The sequence below is a fragment of the Canis aureus genome, chromosome 17 (genome assembly GCF_053574225.1).
Source record: "Canis aureus isolate CA01 chromosome 17, VMU_Caureus_v.1.0, whole genome shotgun sequence".
Classification (NCBI taxonomy): domain Eukaryota; kingdom Metazoa; phylum Chordata; class Mammalia; order Carnivora; family Canidae; genus Canis; species Canis aureus.
The window spans coordinates 12906674-12926678 of NC_135627.1; the positions used below are offsets into that span (position 1 = coordinate 12906674).

Genomic DNA, 20005 nt, shown 5'->3' on the forward strand with positions numbered 1-20005 from the left:
GGACCGTGACTGGGACGCTTGCTCCCTGAGCAGGTCGGATTCGCTATCTACGTCACTGCAGTCAATGAAAGGAATGGAAGTGCTGCTGCCTCTGGCAGCCCTGGATGCTGGACCTGTGCTCGGCTGCGGGGGCTGAGCTTTACTCTGCGGACTCCTGTCCTCAGCGGCGGCGGCGGCCCCATCCTCCTCCTCCTCTTCGGCGGGCGCCCGCGGGGCTCCGGCCGCCTTCCCGCCGCCCGCGGGGCTCCGGGGCGGCGCGGGGCTCGGGCGCTCTTCAGGGGCGGCGGGCGCGGCTCCTGGGGGGGCGCCCGCGGGCTCGGGGGCTGCTCCGGGGGGAGGGCTGGCTCGCTGCTGCGCCTGCGCGGGCGAGAGAGGGGGGGGGGGTCACCGCGGGCCCCAGGCGGGGAGCGCAGAGCCGACTCAGGGGCTCCTCTCGGACCCCTGCGGAAGCTCCCGGCCACGTAGCCGCTGCTCTCGGCGATCCGCACCGCCACGCGGCTAATCAGCAGTCACCCCCGAGTGCATGTGGTCGGCATCCAGAAGGTTCTCTGGGGGGGGGGGGGCTCTCCTGCAGCCCAGGTGGGGCGCTGCGTCTGCTCCCTGGGGCCTGCAGGCCCCTAGGGGGTTGCCAACCTTTCTTAGAGTCCTTGCAACCCCGCAGGGGGCTGCCCAAGAAAGGGTGGGCAGGGAGAGGTGGAAAACACATCCTGGACTGGAACCCTCCCCCCCCCCCCCCCAACCCCACCCCCCAAGGCGAGTTAACACGGATTTCAGACAAAAGACAAAAGCTTCTTTGTACTTCTCGGGGAAGAGCAGACAGGTTAGGCACTCTCTTTGGAAGCACAAAGGGACTCTGCTTCATGTCCTTCCCCAACAAAGTTGGTATTCTCTCATGGAGAAAACCCCGAAAACACATCCAGAAAATGAGCTCTCACCAACCTCAGGGCAAGAGTGATAATGTCTCTGGTTGCCAGCTGCGGTCACTGCCCTGTAACATGAGTCCTGGGAACTCACCACCCAGTCTGGTGCCAACAAAGGGTTCTGACCTTGGCCGTGAATGGGAGCTACACCCATCAGGTGCAAAGGAGGGCCTGGTGTCTTCACACAACCACCCCCGTGTAGGGGGAGGGTGGACTCCGCTCTATTGGCTCTCTGGGTGGTTCCACTCCTAAGCTGAGTTCAGGCCAACAGAGCAAACTTCATGGCAAACGCATGGGACAGAGGACATGAAGTCAGCTAAAAAAGGACCCACTCTGGGGCTCATGGAGCATAGGCTGGGGTGCTCAAAGCCAGGGCATATAGCTATATTCTCCTCTACAAAAAGAACCCCAAAGATGAAGGGCAAATAGCTCAGAAGCATACTATGAAACCCAGTACTTAGCAGAGAAAGTTTGGTAACAACCCTCCCCCAACAATTATAATAGTTGATCAGCATTTACTGACTTGTTTTGGCACTTCTGAATTCGGCTCTGTAGGCGGTGTAGCCAGGCTTCTGATGGACTGAATCTTGCTGTGTTTCCTGGAAGAAATCACAGAAGATAGCCAAAGTTAGGTAAGCTGCTGTTATTGTTTTTTTAAATGAAAAATAACAGCCTTATGCACTTCCTCAATATGAAGGCATCTCAAGTAGTGTGTATGGCTGCTCCATGAAGAGAGAGTCATTCTCTTTATACTACTTGTAGGGTTCAGGGGTTACTTAAATTCTGAAAAAATTCTCTGCAAGCCCCTAGTCCTGTTCAATGGTACAAGTGGTCAGGAGCTCCAGCCACTGTTCACTATCTTTCTAGTTCTGGAAAAGTCCCTGGGAGGGAGAGGTGGCTGGGCCCAAGGATAACACGGAATTGCAAGTTCTGGTCTGACAATACAGTATCAATTCATGTATTGTGGGTGATGATTTCCTAGATCAATTCTAGAATAGACGCAATCCCTACTCATCAGCTAACTCTTTCATAGTGGTGAGTTCAGAGAAGATCTGCCCCCATGAATGAATTTACAGTCCCAGTAGCAGAAGGAAAATTGTATTTCATGCCACTAGCACCTCTCCATCTTTTGCCTGACTTTACGGTGTCCTCCTCTTCCTCAGTGAACAAGCATTAGAAACTTTTCAGGTACTCAAACAAAACCATATAAATACAGAGAAATTACATGCGAATGTACATTCATTCAGCTTTTCTTCCAAATACTCCAAACAGACAAGGATGGTCACAACCAGAAGTTCATTTCAGCAAAAGCAAAACAAAACACCGAGTACTCTGAATGTTTATCACCAGAGAATCAGATACATAAAATGTAATACTTTCACAATATCCTAAAATACCAACACCAATCCCCAAATCAGGGTAGGGTTTATTTTTATTTTTTTTAAAGGACTTTTTTTTTTTTTTAAGATTTTATTTATTTATTCATGAGACACAGAGAAAGAGAGAGAGAGAGAGAGAGAGGCAGAGTTCTCCGGAGAAGCGGGCTCCACGCAGGGAGCCCGATGTGGGACTCGATCTCGGGTCTCCAGGATCACGCCCTGGGCTGGAGGTAGCAGTTGAGCCAACCAGGCTGCCCCAGGGTAGGGTTTAAAACGCAAGATGCAGAATTATGTATGGTGAGCTACTAGTTAAATGAAAAAGCACACCCCGGAGAAATCCTGCACATTTTCTTCAGATGCATAAATATGCACAACAGAAGTAACATGAAGCTGGCAGTTGTTGCCTCTGGGAGAGGAGAGGGAAATAGCAAAGACGGTTGTTGGTTGGGGGAGGGGGTAGCTACATCTGTCACAAGTATTTACACACAGAAAAGGGGAAAATAACTCAGAAACAAAAAAAAATGTGGATGTTTGTTGTGTTCTCTGTGTTATATTGTATTTTTAGGATGTATTAAAATGTAAAAAAGAAAAATGTTGGAAAGAAAAAATCCACATGCACTAAACAGCCTGTAATGCACCATCACATCATGATCTGTTTACCCTTTTATCTTTGTCCCTAGATTCTCTGCTTCTCCCTTTGGGGCAACAGAGCCATGGTCAGGGCAGGGGGCTTTGGACCCGGTTGACCAGGGGCCACTTGCTAGCTCTGAGATGCTAGTAATTTAATCTCTTTGAGCTGCAGTGTCTCATCTTTTAAAAAAGCGAATAGCAGAAGGTTGCCTGGATGGCTCGGTGGGTTAAGCGTCTGACTCTTGAGTTCAGCTTAGGTCATGATCTCAGGGTCCTGGAATGAGGCTGTATGTTCAGTGGGGAGTCTGCTTCTCTCCCTCTCCCCGGCCCCCACTTGTGGTCTCTCTCTCTCTCTCAAATAAATGCATAAAAATCTTAAAAAAAAAAAAAAAAGCAATAGGAGAGCACCAACCTCATGGAGCTGGTATGAAGACTCTGAGTTAATGTATGCAGAGTGTGTGGAAACATGGCGAGAGCTATAAGCATTCACTAACGACAGTAATAAATCCTGCTGCTTCTCATCCAAACTGTATTTAATTAAAAGTTTATAGAAATACTTTCGATTCAAATCCCAAAATACTTAAGGACTCACAGAAGACGATATTTTTACTTTTACAGTGCTTTATCCTCGCTGCCATCTCCTACTCCTCTTCCTCCTCACCTGGCCCTCCAGGTCAGTTCACATGTCACTTCACCCTTGAGGACATACCCCAGCCCTCCAATGTTTCTGTTCATTAAACTGATCCAGTTTTACTATGAGGCACTAGATTGGTAACTCACCAACCCTGGGTGAAGAGAGACTAAGCAAGAATGCACTGTCACCCGGAGAGAATGACTCTTGTCACATCAGAAGGAGTATCGAAATTTCTCTTACCTTTCAAACTGTACTTTCTTATGTCCTCCTTCTTTCACGTAGTCGAGAACCTGCTTCTGAGTCCGACCGCTAAAAGGGAGAAGATGAGAGGGAAGAGAAGACAGCAAGGCATTCTCATTTAAACACAAGACATCCCATTCTTTACCTCCCCCTCTCCTTCCATGACTGGGAGATTTGTGGGCTTTCTCAGCAAGCCAGGAATAAGAGCAGCTCTAAGAGAAACTCTGTGTGTCCATTTCATCTCTTGGTATTTCCCTTCTAAAACAGCAAGTGTTCAAATGACTAAACCACTTAATAATTCTGTGTTTACTTATTAAGCAACCATTGGGAGAGTCTGTATGCTTCGAGGAGGCAGGGATAATTCTGTTCGCTGTGAATCCCCAGCACCTAGACTAGGCCTTGATATGCAGAAGACACTCAAATGTTTGCTAAAAGAAGAAGTGAGGGGTGCCTGGGTGGCTCAGATGGTTAAGCATCTGCTTTCAGCTCAGGTCATGATCTCCAGGTCCTGTGATGGAGTCCCACATAGGGCCCCCTGCTCAGCAGAGAGTCTGCTTCTCCCTCTCCTTCTGCCCCTATGTGTACTCTCTCTCTCAAATGAATAAAAAAATCTTAAAAAAAAAAAAAAAAAGTGAGACAGTGAACTAATGATGTGCAAATCTATGCAGCATTCTCGGAGGCTACACCAAATGTTAATGAGACACTTGCTTCTACAGAGAAGGAAAATCTTTTCTGGATTAGAGAGTCCTGTCAGGAGTATGTTGTGGCCAGGTGGACTGGACTGTCTCTTGGCTGATGTTAGTTCAAACACAAGCGAGGGGTTGCCAGGAGCCTCCCAGACTGATCACGCCATCACCCCAGCAGCCAGAGCTCCTGGAAGTTGGCTTTCCTCTTATCAGCCCACTGTACCATGCAGGAGTGATCACAGGCAGCAGGAAACAGCTGGTCTCAGGACAAATGTTCCCATGGCAAACTGCAGGGGTGTGACATGGAATCCTTACCTGAACCGAAACGATGACCCTCGACTAAAGAGAACAGGCTTTGGCTTTGGTTTGGGCTCTTCGAAAAGTCTAAAAAAGGCATGATGTTCAACACAGATTTTCCAGAAGGACTTGCAAAAATCCCGACTGGCCATCAGAAATTCCAAGGTGTCCTGGTATGAGCTCTAAAAAGAGAAAATACCACTTTGTGGTTTTTTTCCCCCCATTACCCATGGACACTGGGCAAAACAATGTGAAAGGGGACAGAAAATAAATATGTCCAATAAAATTTCAGTTGTGTATTTTATTATCTAGCAGGACCATAAATTCACCTATTTAGTAAAATACAGTTGTTGCTAATGATAAAATACAGTCACCACTCAACCATTCCCTCCCTCCCCCAGAATTCCTTAAAGGAACTAAAGAAAACAGGAATACTTAGAAGTCAGAACACTTCTTTTGACAGAATTCATAAACAGATTTTGTGTATGTGGCCTACATTTCCTTCTTTAAAAAAAAATCCAAATACTACAATCCCTTTTTTACCTCCTGAAAATAACTGAAACATACTTCTATGTTCTCCCTGAAGGTTCATGCCAACTTTGCATATTGGTCTCAGTCTTTTCTCTGTTGAGCAACATATGGCTCAAGCCTCCAGGTGGCCCCAGGGACCATATAAGAAATGAACATTTCTTTTGGTGGAGCATGAAGTGTCACACTCAAGTCTGAAAAAAATCATGTCCGTTGATTCTGGAAAGCCGAGAGTGTCATTTTCCTATTCCCCGACCGAATGCTCTCAATGTCAGTGGCCATATTTTATAAACAGGACTCCCCACAGTCCTGAATGTTCCTAGCCATTCCAACTATTTTGCGGGCTCTCACAGCTCTGGGCAGTCCCAACTTACAAACAAGTGTGCCGCAATTCTATGTTGGTAAGTAGCCTTCTGGAACTCAAAAAGCATTTTCCCACAGAAAAACAACTTCTAGTGGGTGGCTGCTTCCCAGGTCTGGCCATAAAAGCTGATTTAATGTGTTCTGTGGCTGAACGATAAGCCTAGATGGCCATTTGTCATCTTTCATTCCATGGTAAAGAAACGATCTTCAAGTTCTGCTTGGAGACATCAGGATCTATCATCCATGTCCTCCACTGCCATTTCCAGCAGGGGAAGGAGATGCTCCTTCTTTCCCTGACCTGGTCCTGGGGTGAGTGACATCTTCGAGGAGTTCTGCAGGAAGTGGGTGGTGCTATCGGAGGTTTAGGGACAAGAGTAGGGACATGAAAACTGGGGCCAGCTGGAGGCCCATGTGGGCAAGGGTATGCCCCGGATCTGGTGGATGCTGAGTGGGGTCTTGAGGAGGTGACCTGGAGGCTGGAGCCCTAGCAACTCATGGGTCAGGCTGTCTACCCAAAGGGGCTCTGTTCACCCAGGTGACAACATGGCTATTGAGCATCTGGGTACGCCTCTGGTACAGACCCTCAGACACCTGCACAGTGCTGGCCGCAGTTCCAGCCTGTGCCCTAGCAGAGCCCCTCCACTCCCCAGGGTCACTGGGTGGTCTGGTCTGGTCTCCAGCCTCCCCACCCCCCAATCCACTTACGTTCGCATCCGGGCGGAGCTTGATGAGAAAGCGCTTCCTCTTGAAGCTCAGCTTCCGCACTTTGGCCCAATTGAAGGCGTTGATCTTAGTGAAACCCTGAGAAAGGTATCAGCCAGTGAGTCAGGAAATGCTTAATAAGCAACATGGGGTTTTGGTCTGCCTTGCGTATGGGGACCTGCCATTGGAATGCTCGAGAAGAACGCCTTCTGCTAGAGAATTCTCAGGATTTGCTGCTGCTGTGGCTGATGCCTGTTTCTGGAGCATTATTTTTCACTAATTATATGATTTGGCATTCAAACGAAGTTTGCCTCCAGGGAAAGGAGCAGCTGGCCAAGGGAAGGATAAACCAAAAGATTTAAAAAAAAAAAAAAAAAAAAAACAACAATAAAAACCATGACAACCAGCACAATAATTAGTGACCATCACTTCCAGAGTACCAAGCACTCCATCAGGACTTTACAGGCCTTATCTTATCAAACCTTATACAAAACTCAGTGAGATGAGTTTATTATCTTTCTCTTACAGATGTGGAGACTGCTGCATGGGTAGATTTTAACGTGCCCAAAATCACACAGTTCATGTGGTAGAATGAGAATCCCGAGATTCCCTTAACCAGCAGCTAATTGTTAATCTCCGTAAATGCAACCCGCAGGTTAGCAATCAACCCCCACTGCGCACACTGGTCTGGCTCCCATGCCCAGCAGGATGCCAACTACATCCAAGAAGGATGGGGAGGGGAGGCCTGGCCTGTGGTGTGTCTTCTAGACCAGAGAACAGTCTCAGGAAAGGACACATCTTCATCTTTGAAAGACAGGTGTGGAGAGACAGGGTGATGGAGAAGCAAGAGGAAGCTGCCAGTTACTAGCTCCCATCTGTCCTGTCATCTCAACTAAAATTAGAATTCCTCCGGAGTCTGCTCGAACACCAGAACCGTTTATTTAAATTGGTAGGAATGAAACAATTAGGCACTGGCAAGAAGATTAATTCCAAGATACAGCCTCTGTACATGATTAAATAACTGAGCAATTCTCAATATTTAGATTGTATCACATATAATCAAAGCAAATTAATTCAATTCTAAGGCACTTCTTTTTCCCCCCTTTATGATTTTTAGAAATGTCTAAAGCTTCCGATTTTAAAAATTTCAGGGTAGGACCGAAAACTCTATCTGGCTCATGGTCATTTTACTCATCAAATACTCCTTAGGTTATTTCAGCAGGTCAAACACTGTGAAGAGCGGTCACCGCCTCCAATACCATCCTGCTTTCAAACCTTCCCTTCTTACTTTCCCACATGAAACCCAACCTTGACTCCTCTTGGGACAGGATTCTGTGATAATTCACGTCCGTCGTAAACATCTGATACTGGAGCAGAGAAGCACTGGGACTATTTTGGTAAAACAGGAAGGGGGAGACAGAACCAAACCTGGCAGAGCTTAAAAAAGTATTTTAGATTATGTACATATTTACACCTTCAAAACTGGTGAAAATGACCCTATTTAAAAGGCAGGCACTTTCTCGGTATCCCTTTGAACCAAAGCACAATGAAATCAGAGAGGGAGACAAACCATAAGAGAGTCTTAATCAAAGGGAACAAACTGAGGGTTGCTGGGGGAGTTGGGGTGGGTGACGGGGTAACTGGGTGAGAGGCATGAAAGGAGGGCACATGCCGTGATGAGCACTGAGTTTATATACAACTGGTCACTTAGCTCTACCTCTGAAACTAACAATACACTATATGTTACCTGACTAAATTTAAATTTTAAAAAATGATAAAAAAGAAAAGATATCAAAGCACAGATGACTTGCTTTTGTTTAAAAGAAAAACACTGAGGAAGCTTTTGGGGGGGTGATGAATATGTTCAGGGTCTTGATTTTATTGATGGCTTCAGGACATATACATATATATATACACATATATATGAACTAAGGAAAATGGATACTTTAAATTTTACTCTACGGTCCACAATACCTCAACAAAGCTGCTAAGAGATAAAAAGCAGCACTGATCAAGAGAACAGTACAATAGCAGTGTGATCAAGAGAGAACACATTTCAGAGTACAGAAAATTATGTCTTTAAGTAAAACACAGGTTAGGATTCAAGTGCAATGTTTTGCTACAGACTTACGATAGCATCTGGCTTTTAGGAGTTTATAAAACCGCTCAATCTTAAAAGATACAAGTTACATTTTTAAGTTATGTATAGCTGAAGTCACAAACCAGCTGACTCAGGGAAAACCTAAATTAGGTTTAAAAATCCCTAAATTTGGTAAAAAAAAAAACAAAAACAAAAATAAAAAAAAACAAAAAAACAACTAAAAATCTCAATAGGTTAAAAAAAAAGGCCGGGGGCGGGGGGAGGGAGGAAATGACATGGGTATCACGTGCCAGTATGAAGAAAGTGTTTATTTTGGGGGATCTGAAATCCTGATTTTACCATCCTGTGTTCTGAGCACAGGTCCACTGATAAAGATTTCTGTGATCCTACAGAGTCAATAAACACAAGCGAATCTTGAATTGTGCATTCTCCCAACCAGAGCAAGGGCAAATGAACTAGAATCTGGACGCTCAGGGCCTGGAGAGAATTAGAAACCCTGAGATGAGGTTATAGTCTTTCCCCTGTTCACCTAAAATTAACTATAGAGGTCTTCACCTGGCCCACCCAACACGGAATCAGAGCTGAAGGGCCAACTCTGATCTTTCCGTCACCAAGAGAACGGAGTTGTGTTCTACACGCTCTTACCTGAAACACTAGAATTCCCGTGTTGGCAACAGCCAGGTTGATCTTGGTGCCTTCCCTGTCCTTAGCTGGGTGCAACCGGATCCCATACATCTCCAGCCTACGGGCAATCTCCAGAAGTTGGAAATCTGATTCTGCTGGTGTTTGTCCACTGACAAAACAAAAAATTAAAGAGAAAGGCCAGGAGATTTGAATTCCCTGTGTCTATTAATTCGAGATTAAGCAACTTCTCTTGGGAAATAAAAAGGCATTTCATCACAAACAATGGAGCTATCTGATCAGATGACACCCAACCTCCTATTCATTATCACCAAAAGTCTAGCAACGAGGACAAAAGCCCTATTGCCTGTGTAACACAAAACCCTAAAAGTCTAGCTCACATTTGCCCAGTTTTTTTGGAATCTCAAAGAGTTCCCTTTAAGGTCACATAAAAGCAAAACACCACTGTGTTAAAACACGTTTTTAGTCACTTACAATGGGCCTACACTTGGAAGCAAGGTTCAAGGCAACACTGGCATACTATCATCAAAGCTCAAGTACCCTCCTTAAACAAAGCAACAAAACAACAGGCACAGAGCATCTTTTGAAAGATTATTTTAGTGATCACAAAAAACAAAACAAACAACAACAAAAAAAACCCAAAACAAAAAACCACCCAAATGGAGAAGATACAAAGACTCTAGATTTTTGTAACATTCCTACTTGGCCCCTAGCTGACCATATCACTTTCTAGATTTCCTGTTAATTGATCTTATACACTTTCTTTATTTCCATAGCACGGTGTCCTACACCCCAGGCCTACTCCAGTAGGACAGGAAATCAAGAAGGACCATGGAGCTCTGGTCCTAAGTGGATAACCGGGGTCTGAAGAATCCAAGGTGAGTAACAACACTCCCATGAACCTCTGTGGTCTTCTCTCTCACCCTTTGCATGTTTCGTCCCAATAGCTACTGGGCGTGTGTGTGTACACCCACCTACGCTTGAAGGACAGAAACACCCCAAAGGGAACATGAGGCGCCCAGTGGGACTTACATGTGGTTGTGGTGAAACTCCACGATTTTGTCTTCTAGCGCATCTTGCTGAGGTATGTACTTGTTTTTTGCTAAATGCTCTCTGTCTGATGCTTCATCAAAATCCCCAATCTCGGCTACCAAGAAACAGAAGAAGAAAACCCAGCCACAAATGATTAATACTTCATAATCTATTACATTCCCCATGGAACATTCCCCAGCTAGCAAACCAGAAGGCAGCAGACAAGGTGATCCCAGCCTTGTGTATCGTCAGGGCTGGATGTCAGAAGACATCCTGTGAGGACATATTTAACAACTGTACCAACATGAAAGGATGGTTCCCCCTCTTTGTCATCTCTACCAGCTGGAAATAAAACTTCAGCGTCCATCTATCTTCATCCATCCATGTTCCTTCCTCCCCACCCAACCAGGAGTACTTCTGTTCTAGGCAGTGAATTCTAGACATGTGGATTATGACCTTATGACTTCTAAAGAAGTCCCAGAATTTCAAATTTTACAATATTAACTTTTGAAACTCTTGTATATAATAATTATTAGTGCAAACCCCAAATGCTTTCTCATGTAGAGAAAAGCCGATAGTAAATAGGCATAAATATACATGATGTAATTTGGTAACATAAAACAAAGTTTATTAAGTTTCTTAAAGTCCTAGAGTCAGCAATGACTGGCCAGGCTGCAGATTCTTATTTATTTTTCATCTACGAGGACTAGGAGGTATATTTTTCTCACGTAACCTCTACAGAGTCCCCAAATTGCTGTGATCTGGAAATCTAAAGGACAGACCTTTAAAGTAATAATTGTGCCTTAACAACACAAGCTCTGGCTCAGTTTATACCAATTTAATACCCCTGGGACAGCATGTCTTTTTCTTTGAATCATATGGTCTGTGTAACAAGCTTAATAAAAAGTAGCCTAATGACCAGAGCCCAGCTGTTTTGAGTAAAAGCTAGTGAACAGTTGCTAAGAAACCTACCTTTCATTTTGTCCTGTGAAGCAGCTTGTCACACTTTGGGCAATGCACCTCCAGTAATCATGCAGGATATGGCCTATATGTTCCTCTAAATCACACCCACTGAGAATATTTGCTCTGCACAAAACAGTGCCAACTCATCTGGCTCCAGCTGGGCCAGTGGAAGAATCAATCATTTTCTAGCCTCCTGCTGCTATGACAAATCAATAATATTACTTCCTAAGTCTAGTAGATCTGCAGTAAGGCCCATATATAAAAGAGAAGATAAGCATGGGCTCAAGGAATACCTCATCATATTAGGTTAAGTCATTTATTAACCACTAGGAGTGACGCTTTCTGCAAACTGTTGGAAATCTTGTTACCTGGGCAGTTATTCAAATAGGCTGATTATAGGAGTCTACTCTAGATACAAGAGAAGTTTTTATTTGTTTTTTTAAGATTTTATTTATTTATTTATTTACTTACTTACTTACTATTTATGAGAGAGAGAGAGAGAAAGAGAGAGAGAGGCAGGGACATAGGCAGAGGGAGAAGCAGGGTCCCTATGGGGAGCCCAATGCGAGACTCGATTCCAAGACTCTGGGATCACGACCTGAGCCGAAGACAGACGCTCAACCACTGAGCCAGCCAGGCGTCCCAAGAGCAATTTTTAAATGACAGGACAGCACAGTTTGTTTTATACTAGTGCTAATGTGTATATTCCATTTCAAGTAACTTCTACCTTAGCAAAGATGGAAAAAAGAAAATGCCCAGCTGAGTTATCAGTAAGCCTTAGAATGAGCACTCCTAGATTAAGAAAGTTAAAATATCCAGTTTCAAGCATCACTAGGACTCAGTACAGCTTCATGTGTCTTGGTGTTTACTGAACTCTATAGAATACAGAAAGTGCCATCGTTGATGGTTTTATGTCTTAAGGCTAATGTGCCACATTCAATAATGGGTATTAAGTCCAAGAAAAAAAAAAAGTCCAAGAACAGAACAGAACAAATTTAATTTACCTGGACATCATCTGTCCAAGCTTCTCCTCTAAGTCAACTGAGATTATCAACAATTGCATACTAGTCCTTGAAAAGAGGGGCACCTGGGTGGTATAGTCAGCTGAGCATCCAACTCTTGGTTTTGGTTCAGGTCATGACCTCATGGGTTGTACAACTGAGCCCCATGTTAAGCTCTGCTGAGCAAGGAGTCTGCTTGAGATTCTCTCTCTCCCTCTTCCTTTGTCCCTCCCCCCTTCTCTCTCTCTCAAATAGATCTTTAGAAAAGAAAAATAAAAGTAGACACTGAACACAGAATTCACAGGCCAATATTGGGTAGGGGTGGTGGTGGTAGGTAGACCTATTGCGTTTGAGGAGTACTGTCTTCAATCCATTGGCACTCAAGCTAACAGCAAAATAACACAAAGATATAATTACTGTGTTCAATAGATGTGGTTATTCCCCAAAAATCAGATCACGGTTATCTCCAACAGGACCTCAAAAGAGAAACGGACAGAACTTACACTGTACAATGTGTGAGATCAAGAGAGCCGCGCTCGTGTCGTTGCAGGTCAGCCTGCCTTGAGCCAGGTCCTGCTTCACCTGCAGAGCAAACAGGTACCTGCGAACACAAATACAGAGACCAGCGTCACAGACCTTCAGTCAAGAGTCCTGCAAAGAGGGCAGGAGGTGTGGGGTCAAAGTCAGGCTCACTTCTGACAACCTGTCCACACTGTGAGGAACTAGAGAAAGGTACACAGACCAAGGAAAACAAAGTCTGCACCGGCCAGGATGAACTCCCAGTGCTACCAACCTCGAGGTCAACATGCACCGGTTGCCAGAAGGACCCAGAAACATGCTCTAAAACCTTTTCACGCAATGAGTAATACATTTTATTCTACGCTCCATCTTTCCATTTAAAAATCTAAGACTAGGGGCACGTGGGTGGCTCAGTTGGTTAACCATCTGCCTTTGGCACAGATCACGATCCTGGGGTCCTGAGATCAAGCCCCAAGCCAGGCTCCCTGCTCAGCAGGGAGTTTGCTGGTCCCTCTGCTCCTCCTGCTCCCCCTGCTTGTGCTCACACTCTCAAATAAATAAATAAAATCTTAAAGAAAAAATAAAAATCTAAGACTATATTTTTAGTCTCTCTATATATAACTTTTGCAGGGTGTAACTAACATTTACATTTCTTTTCACAGATCAAATATACAAAAAATAACTTTAGGGCTCAGATAATAACAGTAGTTTATTAAGGCTAGGGAGAGCTTTTTTGCCGAGGGAATTGGAGAGATGAGATTATCTTTGTGGTATAATATTCACTTAGGTTCTTCCAAAAGCCTCAGTTACCAGATCTGTAAAAAATTAATTTTAAAGCTATTTTTATATTGCAGAATAAAGCAAGTAAACATTTTTGGTGAAAGAGAAAAGAGGCATTTATAAGTCAAAGAAATTAAATAAAAACAGTGCAATGTAAGAATGGGTTTAAAAAAAAAATCAATATGAACTCCTACATTTTTAGAAAGATATTTGCTGGGATGCCTGGGTAGCTCAGCAGTTAAATGCGTGTGCCATTTGGCTCAGGGCGTGATCCTGGAGTCCCAGGATCGAGTCCCACATCGTGCTCCCTGCATGGAGCCTGCTTCTCCCTCTGCCTCTCTCTCTCTCTCTCTCTCTCTCTGTGTCTCTAATAAATAAATAAAATATTAAAGAGAAAAAAAAGAAAGAAATAGGGGCAGCCCAGGTAGCTCAGCAGTTTAGCGCTGCCTTCAGCCCAGGGTCTGATCCTGGAGACCTGGGATCAAGTCCCATGTCAGGCTCCCTGCATGGAGCCTGCTTCTCCCTCTGCTTGTGTCTCTGCCTCTCTCTCTCTGTCACTCATGAATAAATAAATAAAATCTTTTAAAATAATTAAAAAAAAAAGAAATATAAATGGATTGTATTTAAAAGGCAAAAGAGAGGCACAAGGATGGCTCAGTCAACTGAGCTTGGTTTCAGGTCAGGTTATAGTTATAGTCTCAGGGTCCTGGGATCTAGCCCCACATAGGGGAGTGGTCCACACTCAGCGGGGAGTCTGCTTGAGGTTTATCTCCCTCCCTCCCTCCCTCCCTCCCTCCGCCCCTACCCCACCTCATTTCTGTTCGTCTCTCAAATAAATAAATAATCTTTTTTTTTTAAAGGCAAAAGAGACATCTCAAGGAGGTGTCTACCGCTCAATGCTGTAGCAACTTGAGTATCAACAAGAATAATTAAAGTGAATCCAAAAAAAAATTTAAAAAAAAGTAAAGTGAATCCAAACACATGGAATTAATGAAAATTCATGAGTCCATTTCAGTATTCAAACGAAAAGCAGGAGGGATGCCTGCCTGGATGGCTCAGTGGCTGAGCATCTGCCTTTGGCTTAGGGTGTGATCCTGGGTCCTAGGATAGAGTTCCACAATGGGAAGCCTGCTTCTCCCTCTGCCTAGGTTTCTGTGTCTTTGTGTGTCTCGTGAATAAATAAATAAAATCTTTAAAAACAAAAGAAACAAAGAGAAAGCGGGGAAAACTGAATGCATCACCCTTGGAGGAGACTATTAAAGCAATTCTTGATAACCTGGGGCAAAAAATTGAGCATAGACTCTGCCTCTCCAATAGGAGAGGCATTTCAGGATATCCAGAAAACCCAAGTAGATGAGGCAAAGTTCCTTACAGCTAGTAACTAATAACAGCAAGAATCCTCATTCTACAACCTCTAAAGAGATTAGACTCTGGCAAAGACTGTTAACTGGTGTAAAAACCATTCAGGAGACAAGCGTCTAAATATAGACAAAGTAATGGGACTTGGCTCCGCAGTGGCATGATTGGAACATCACCACCCTAATTCAGTGATGAATATTAGCATCATTAATGAAATGGGAAGCACACAACATCAGTACTGATGGATTCTAGCCCAAAATGTTCAACTTATATCCATCAAGTCTATAGAATTACCTTCCAGTGTTTTTTTTTTTTGAAAGATGACAGAGGAGAGATGACGGAGCTAAATGACACCATGAGGAAGCAATCTGACAAGATTGAGAGGTGGGATATTTTATAGTGAAGCCAGTCCAGTTTCTTCAACCAGGTGGGATCATGAAGGAAGAAAAAGGAGGAACTCTGCTAGATTAAAATGAGGTCTCAAGGATATAACCAAGTGCAACTGTGGTCCTACAGCAAATCTCCTTCTAGATGAGCAGATACAAATGATGTTTATCGGACAGACAGGGAAATCTGAGTATGGCCAAGGTGAAATGAAAAGTATATATGGATGCATAGAGAAAAATCAAAGGATAGCACCCTAATGTATTACCTAATGGTCACCTCTGGGCCACAGGAATACAGTATTTTACTTTCTTATTCTTGCTTATCTGTATGTTCTAACTTTCTACCATGTGCATCTGTTCTTTTTGTAATAATGAAAGGTTACTTTTAATTTTTAAAAAGGAAGCCTTTTAATAAGATCAACCACAGAGGTTTCAATAAAAATTAAGTGAAGTAACCCATGGAAAGCTCAGTGCCTAAACAAAAATATTCAATAAATGTTAGCAATTTTTCTCTTATAAATGAAAAACTAGGAATGCCTAGCTGGCTCAGTCAGTAGAGCATGTGACTCTTGATCTCAGGATCATGACTTTAAGCCCCACTTTGGGGGGGCAGGTAGACTTAGTAAAATTTTTAAAAAGAGAAAAGAAAAATGAATCCCCTTTAAATTACTTAGGAAATTCCATTAAGAACTAAAAAACTAGAGACAATTTTGTAACCAGTTCTCCCCCAAAAAAAACAAAATGAAAAACACCCCCAGATCCACCAGTTGATAACATTTAATCTTTACCCAGCACACCCTCCCCCCACCCCTGACATATATTCTTACTCTCACGATCTGTGTCTCTGGGAAGTCAAAGGGAAGAAAAGCAGAGAATATAAAAGAACCAAAACATCAACATACAGGTTTCCAAAGGAAGAGGCAGCACAAATCATCTTTCTCGTTTAGGCAGAGGTGACGATTTTTTGAACCTAATACTTCTCAGCCCCATGGCCTTGAATCCTCTATCTGGTTAATTTTTAAAATAAGCAGAAGGCATAAAAGCATTACATTCTGAATTTTTTACCATCCACCAGTTCAAACTCGAGGTCTGTGTTTGCGGGGAAATGTTCAGGGACGGATGAATGGTCGGAGTCTGACAGGCTTTGGGGACTTTGGTGATGGTCTCATGTGGGCTCCAATGCACCATTGGCTTCTGGAAGCTCCTACATTTAGGCATTTTGAAGACTGCAGGATGAACGTGTCACTCCCTCCTCCTGCTGAGTCTTCCTCTTCTGAGGCCCTTGTAATATGAGAATGACCTTCCTGGGTCCTGACTGTTGACTTCTTAAGGACAGCTGTAAATCGCACAAGCTAGCTGCAGTGCTAACTTTAGAGATACATCAACACCCTTCACACTCTACACTGCAGTGATCCCAATGAAATCCACAGGAGCTAAAGGCTAGGTTGAACTCAGCAGGCACGAAATAAAATTAAACTGGCAAATGATGAAAATGCAAAGTGTTCCAAACAGAGCGGGTCCTTGGCAGAAGGGTGCACGTCTGGAGAAGGGGATGATGGTGGCAGGGCCAATCAAGAGGGCTTCTGGCTTCCGGAGACAGCAAGTGTTGCAAATCACACCAATCTGATGCCTTGCTTTAAACGTGTCTATTTTATTTCATTTGGGAGGTCTTGATCTTTCTTTCCTTATTCGAGGGAAAGTAATTGACAATTTCTATGCCAGCCTAAGGAGACCCTTGAGCAGGCCCTTGAAGATTCAGCAGCAACTTTTGACAGATCTCCCCATCTCTGAGAAGAACACAGCCAAGGAGAAACTGGATCCAACTGAAGACAGGACGCCCAGAGCAAAGCGTGCTGAAACTCGTCAGCTCTGCAAGAGTGGCTTGGAACTCTGCAATAAGAAAACCTGGTAACTTCCCTAAAGATCCCTCCCCATCACTGTTTCAAACCCACATCTACTTTTCTCTTTCTAGAGGCCTCGGCCCTGGTGGCAACAGGATACAGTGTCCCCAAAACATAAGGTTCAATAAATAGAAAGGAATTAGCAGCGAAGTGTGATTTAATCTTCTATCTATATAAATGGGAAGCTGAAACCTATTCCTAAGGCCCCAAGAATTAACTGCAAAACTGGAGTTACTCAGAGTCTGCTAACCCGCAGGCCCACCTCCATAGCCACGTTGTCCCTACATCACTCGCCTAAAGTGCCGTCCATACAGTTTCTCCCAAGCCCTCCCTCATTCCCTAGCTGCTACAGAAAAGTGCCTGGTATCTCAACGGTCACCTCATTAAATTTCTGCTTACACAGGAATCTGAGAATGAGGGAGGCAACACACTGGATCTGGAAGGTCCCCTTCCCACTATACCTTGTGACAAAGTCAAAAGCAATGGAGAGCTTCTAAATTTCATATTGATTTTATTCACCCTTGTGTCAAATGGATTCTCTCCTTGAAAAAGGCTTTCAAGATGTCAGTTAACACTGGGAGCCAGAAAACAAAGACGACAACACCCCAAAGCTGCCACATCCAGCCGAGCCTGTGTCACTGGAGAATTTATCAGGTCAGACAGAGTAGTTGGCAACATACCAGGGGCACTTGGGTAATGGGCACAAGGTGTATGGAATTTTATAACAAAAACCAGTATGGCAGGAAACTACAAACCTCTAGGGATAATGATTCACAAACACTGAAAAGGTGCAAAACTCAAAGCAAAGTAGAATGGGAAGGGGGAAAACCAAGGATTTCTGCCACCAACTTCCTAAGCAGCAGAAAGGTCCAGTGACATGCAGCTGGATTCGCCTTTAGATCTACGTCAGTATGCCAAGCTTTGAGCAATGTGCATTCCAACAAGAGACCGAGACACGGTAGCCCCAGCAATGACACCACAGGAAGACTCCACTGTCGTTGACTCGTCTAATGTGTGTTGGCTGTAAGCAGCCCAGCTGCCTCTCCTCTTTGTGAACTGTTCAAGGGTCAACGGTATCTGAGCATTGGGAGCCTGTTCGTGTGAGTGCTGTCCAACTGTTCCTTCTACCTAGAAAGCTCTTCCTCCGAAAAGGATGGACAGATTCTCACTGTTTCCTCAGAGACACTCCAGACTAACCCATCTAAAGTCATCACATGGTCAACTTCTCTCATATCCTCCTCCTTAATTAGCATCATCTGATATTTTTTCTTGTTTATTTAATCATTTTGTCCACTTCCATAAGAGTCAGGCTTGTCTTCACCACTGTACTCCCAGGGCCTGGAACAATGCTTGCACACAGTGTCCACCTTGAAAGTAGTGCTGACAGAATGTCTTCATCCCTTTGCCAAATGATGGTCAACCACCCAAGATACTGTGCTCTGTACCAAGAGGGAGGAGAAGGATGGGATAGGCCTTGTCTGACCAGCTACAGCTTGAAAGCCATATGTGGTAAGACTTTGGCTGGTCAGATTGGTAGGTCACTCATAAGGACACTCTTAAAAAGGAGACATTTTGTCTTCATGCGTTGCCACTAGGCTCTGTTCTCCTTTAGCATACCATGTGCGTCATGTAAGTTAGAAAGTGATGGTGATGATGTTTATCATACATAGCATTCCTATTGGTTCCAGCCACCTTATGTATATCACCACCTTCTCCTCAAACCACCCTGGCTGAGCAACCAGTACAGTCACAATGACAAGGGAATCAGCAGAGACACAGAGGGAACACGTGAATAGGCTATCACACAGGGATCAAAGGCAGGCCCACCTCCATGGTCACACTTCTCTGACTTGGCCAACGTTCAAAGAAACTGATCACTAGCTCACATCCACCCACCCATGGCAGCAACAAAAAAGAAACAGAGTTCACATTTTGGTTTCACAGAGTTTGACTTCCCCAAACCATCCTGTGAAGGAATGGAGAGAAGGAGGAGACATAGGACAGTAAGAGGTTCTGAGACTGCTTCACTTCACAGCGTGGCTTTCAAGAAAACCAGGTTCTGAGGAAAATGTGGTACTTTCTTTCTTGCCATGTTTGTAAGCCTAACTGGGGGCAAAGGGTTACACTGGGAAGCAGAGTGCAGATGCTGGTCAGTTTAGTACTGTGCCAATGTTTCATCAGTCAACTGAGAACATAAACTTTCTCTTGTCCTTGGCACCCCATGGCAATAAATACCCAGTTTCCAAACCACTAACCTTGTGAGCTCTTCTTGGAGTTGTGTGTGGTCAGGTGGAAAGAATTTCACCACAAACTTAACAACAACATGCTTTGGCCCTAAAAGGGGAGGGGGGGGGGAGAAAAAGCAGTAAAGCATTTATTGATTTCAAATGCAATTAAAAAAAAGACCTCAGAGGATAGATTCTACAGCAACTAAGGAGTCTCATTCCAAGCTGCCAAGAGTACATCTGCTGACGTCCAGGTCACTGAAAAGGTGGTTGAGTTGAGTTACTCATTTATACTTCCCTGTTGCAGAGACACAGATGCCTGTTATGAAATAATGCTTTGGCAAGGGTATTTCAGGTGATTCAACTTTTTCTCTTAAAGACTGTACCCAGAGCATAAAAACAGGCAGTTGTCTTCAAAAATCTATCAAATTGGCCATTGTTATTTCAGATAACTTGAGGGAAAACTGAACATGTCAATCAGTTTATACGATTTTTATATTTTAAACCATCCACAAGGTACAGCTGTTAATGTGTTCATCAAATATGTATGAGCACCTATGTGCCAGGTGCTCCCCTGAGCTCTGGAGAGAAAACAAACAAGACATGGCCCAGCCCCTGGCAGCAAGCCAGAACCTTTATAAACCATCATACAGATGAGTTCAGGCAAAATTGGGAAGCAGATCTAGGATGGGTGGACAGGGAGAGGATCAAGGAGAT

The 20005-nt window shown here is 44.1% G+C and overlaps 1 protein-coding gene across 7 annotated transcripts in view; it reads right to left on the reverse strand.

Annotated features, from left to right (window-relative positions):
- Nucleotides 1-20005, reverse strand: part of FARP1 (FERM, ARH/RhoGEF and pleckstrin domain protein 1) — a 288608-nt gene that overhangs the window by 58829 nt on the left and 209774 nt on the right. For all 7 annotated transcript variants that reach the window (XM_077855140.1, XM_077855134.1, XM_077855139.1 and 4 more), the window contains 9 exons: nucleotides 19319-19397; nucleotides 12622-12719; nucleotides 10155-10269; nucleotides 9126-9273; nucleotides 6383-6478; nucleotides 4805-4968; nucleotides 3804-3872; nucleotides 1444-1519; nucleotides 114-357 (listed from right to left, as the gene is read on the reverse strand). In XM_077855140.1, coding sequence (XP_077711266.1) covers nucleotides 114-357; nucleotides 1444-1519; nucleotides 3804-3872; nucleotides 4805-4968; nucleotides 6383-6478; nucleotides 9126-9273; nucleotides 10155-10269; nucleotides 12622-12719; nucleotides 19319-19397 — 1089 coding nt within the window. The remainder of the gene's footprint in view (nucleotides 1-113; nucleotides 358-1443; nucleotides 1520-3803; nucleotides 3873-4804; nucleotides 4969-6382; nucleotides 6479-9125; nucleotides 9274-10154; nucleotides 10270-12621; nucleotides 12720-19318; nucleotides 19398-20005) is intronic.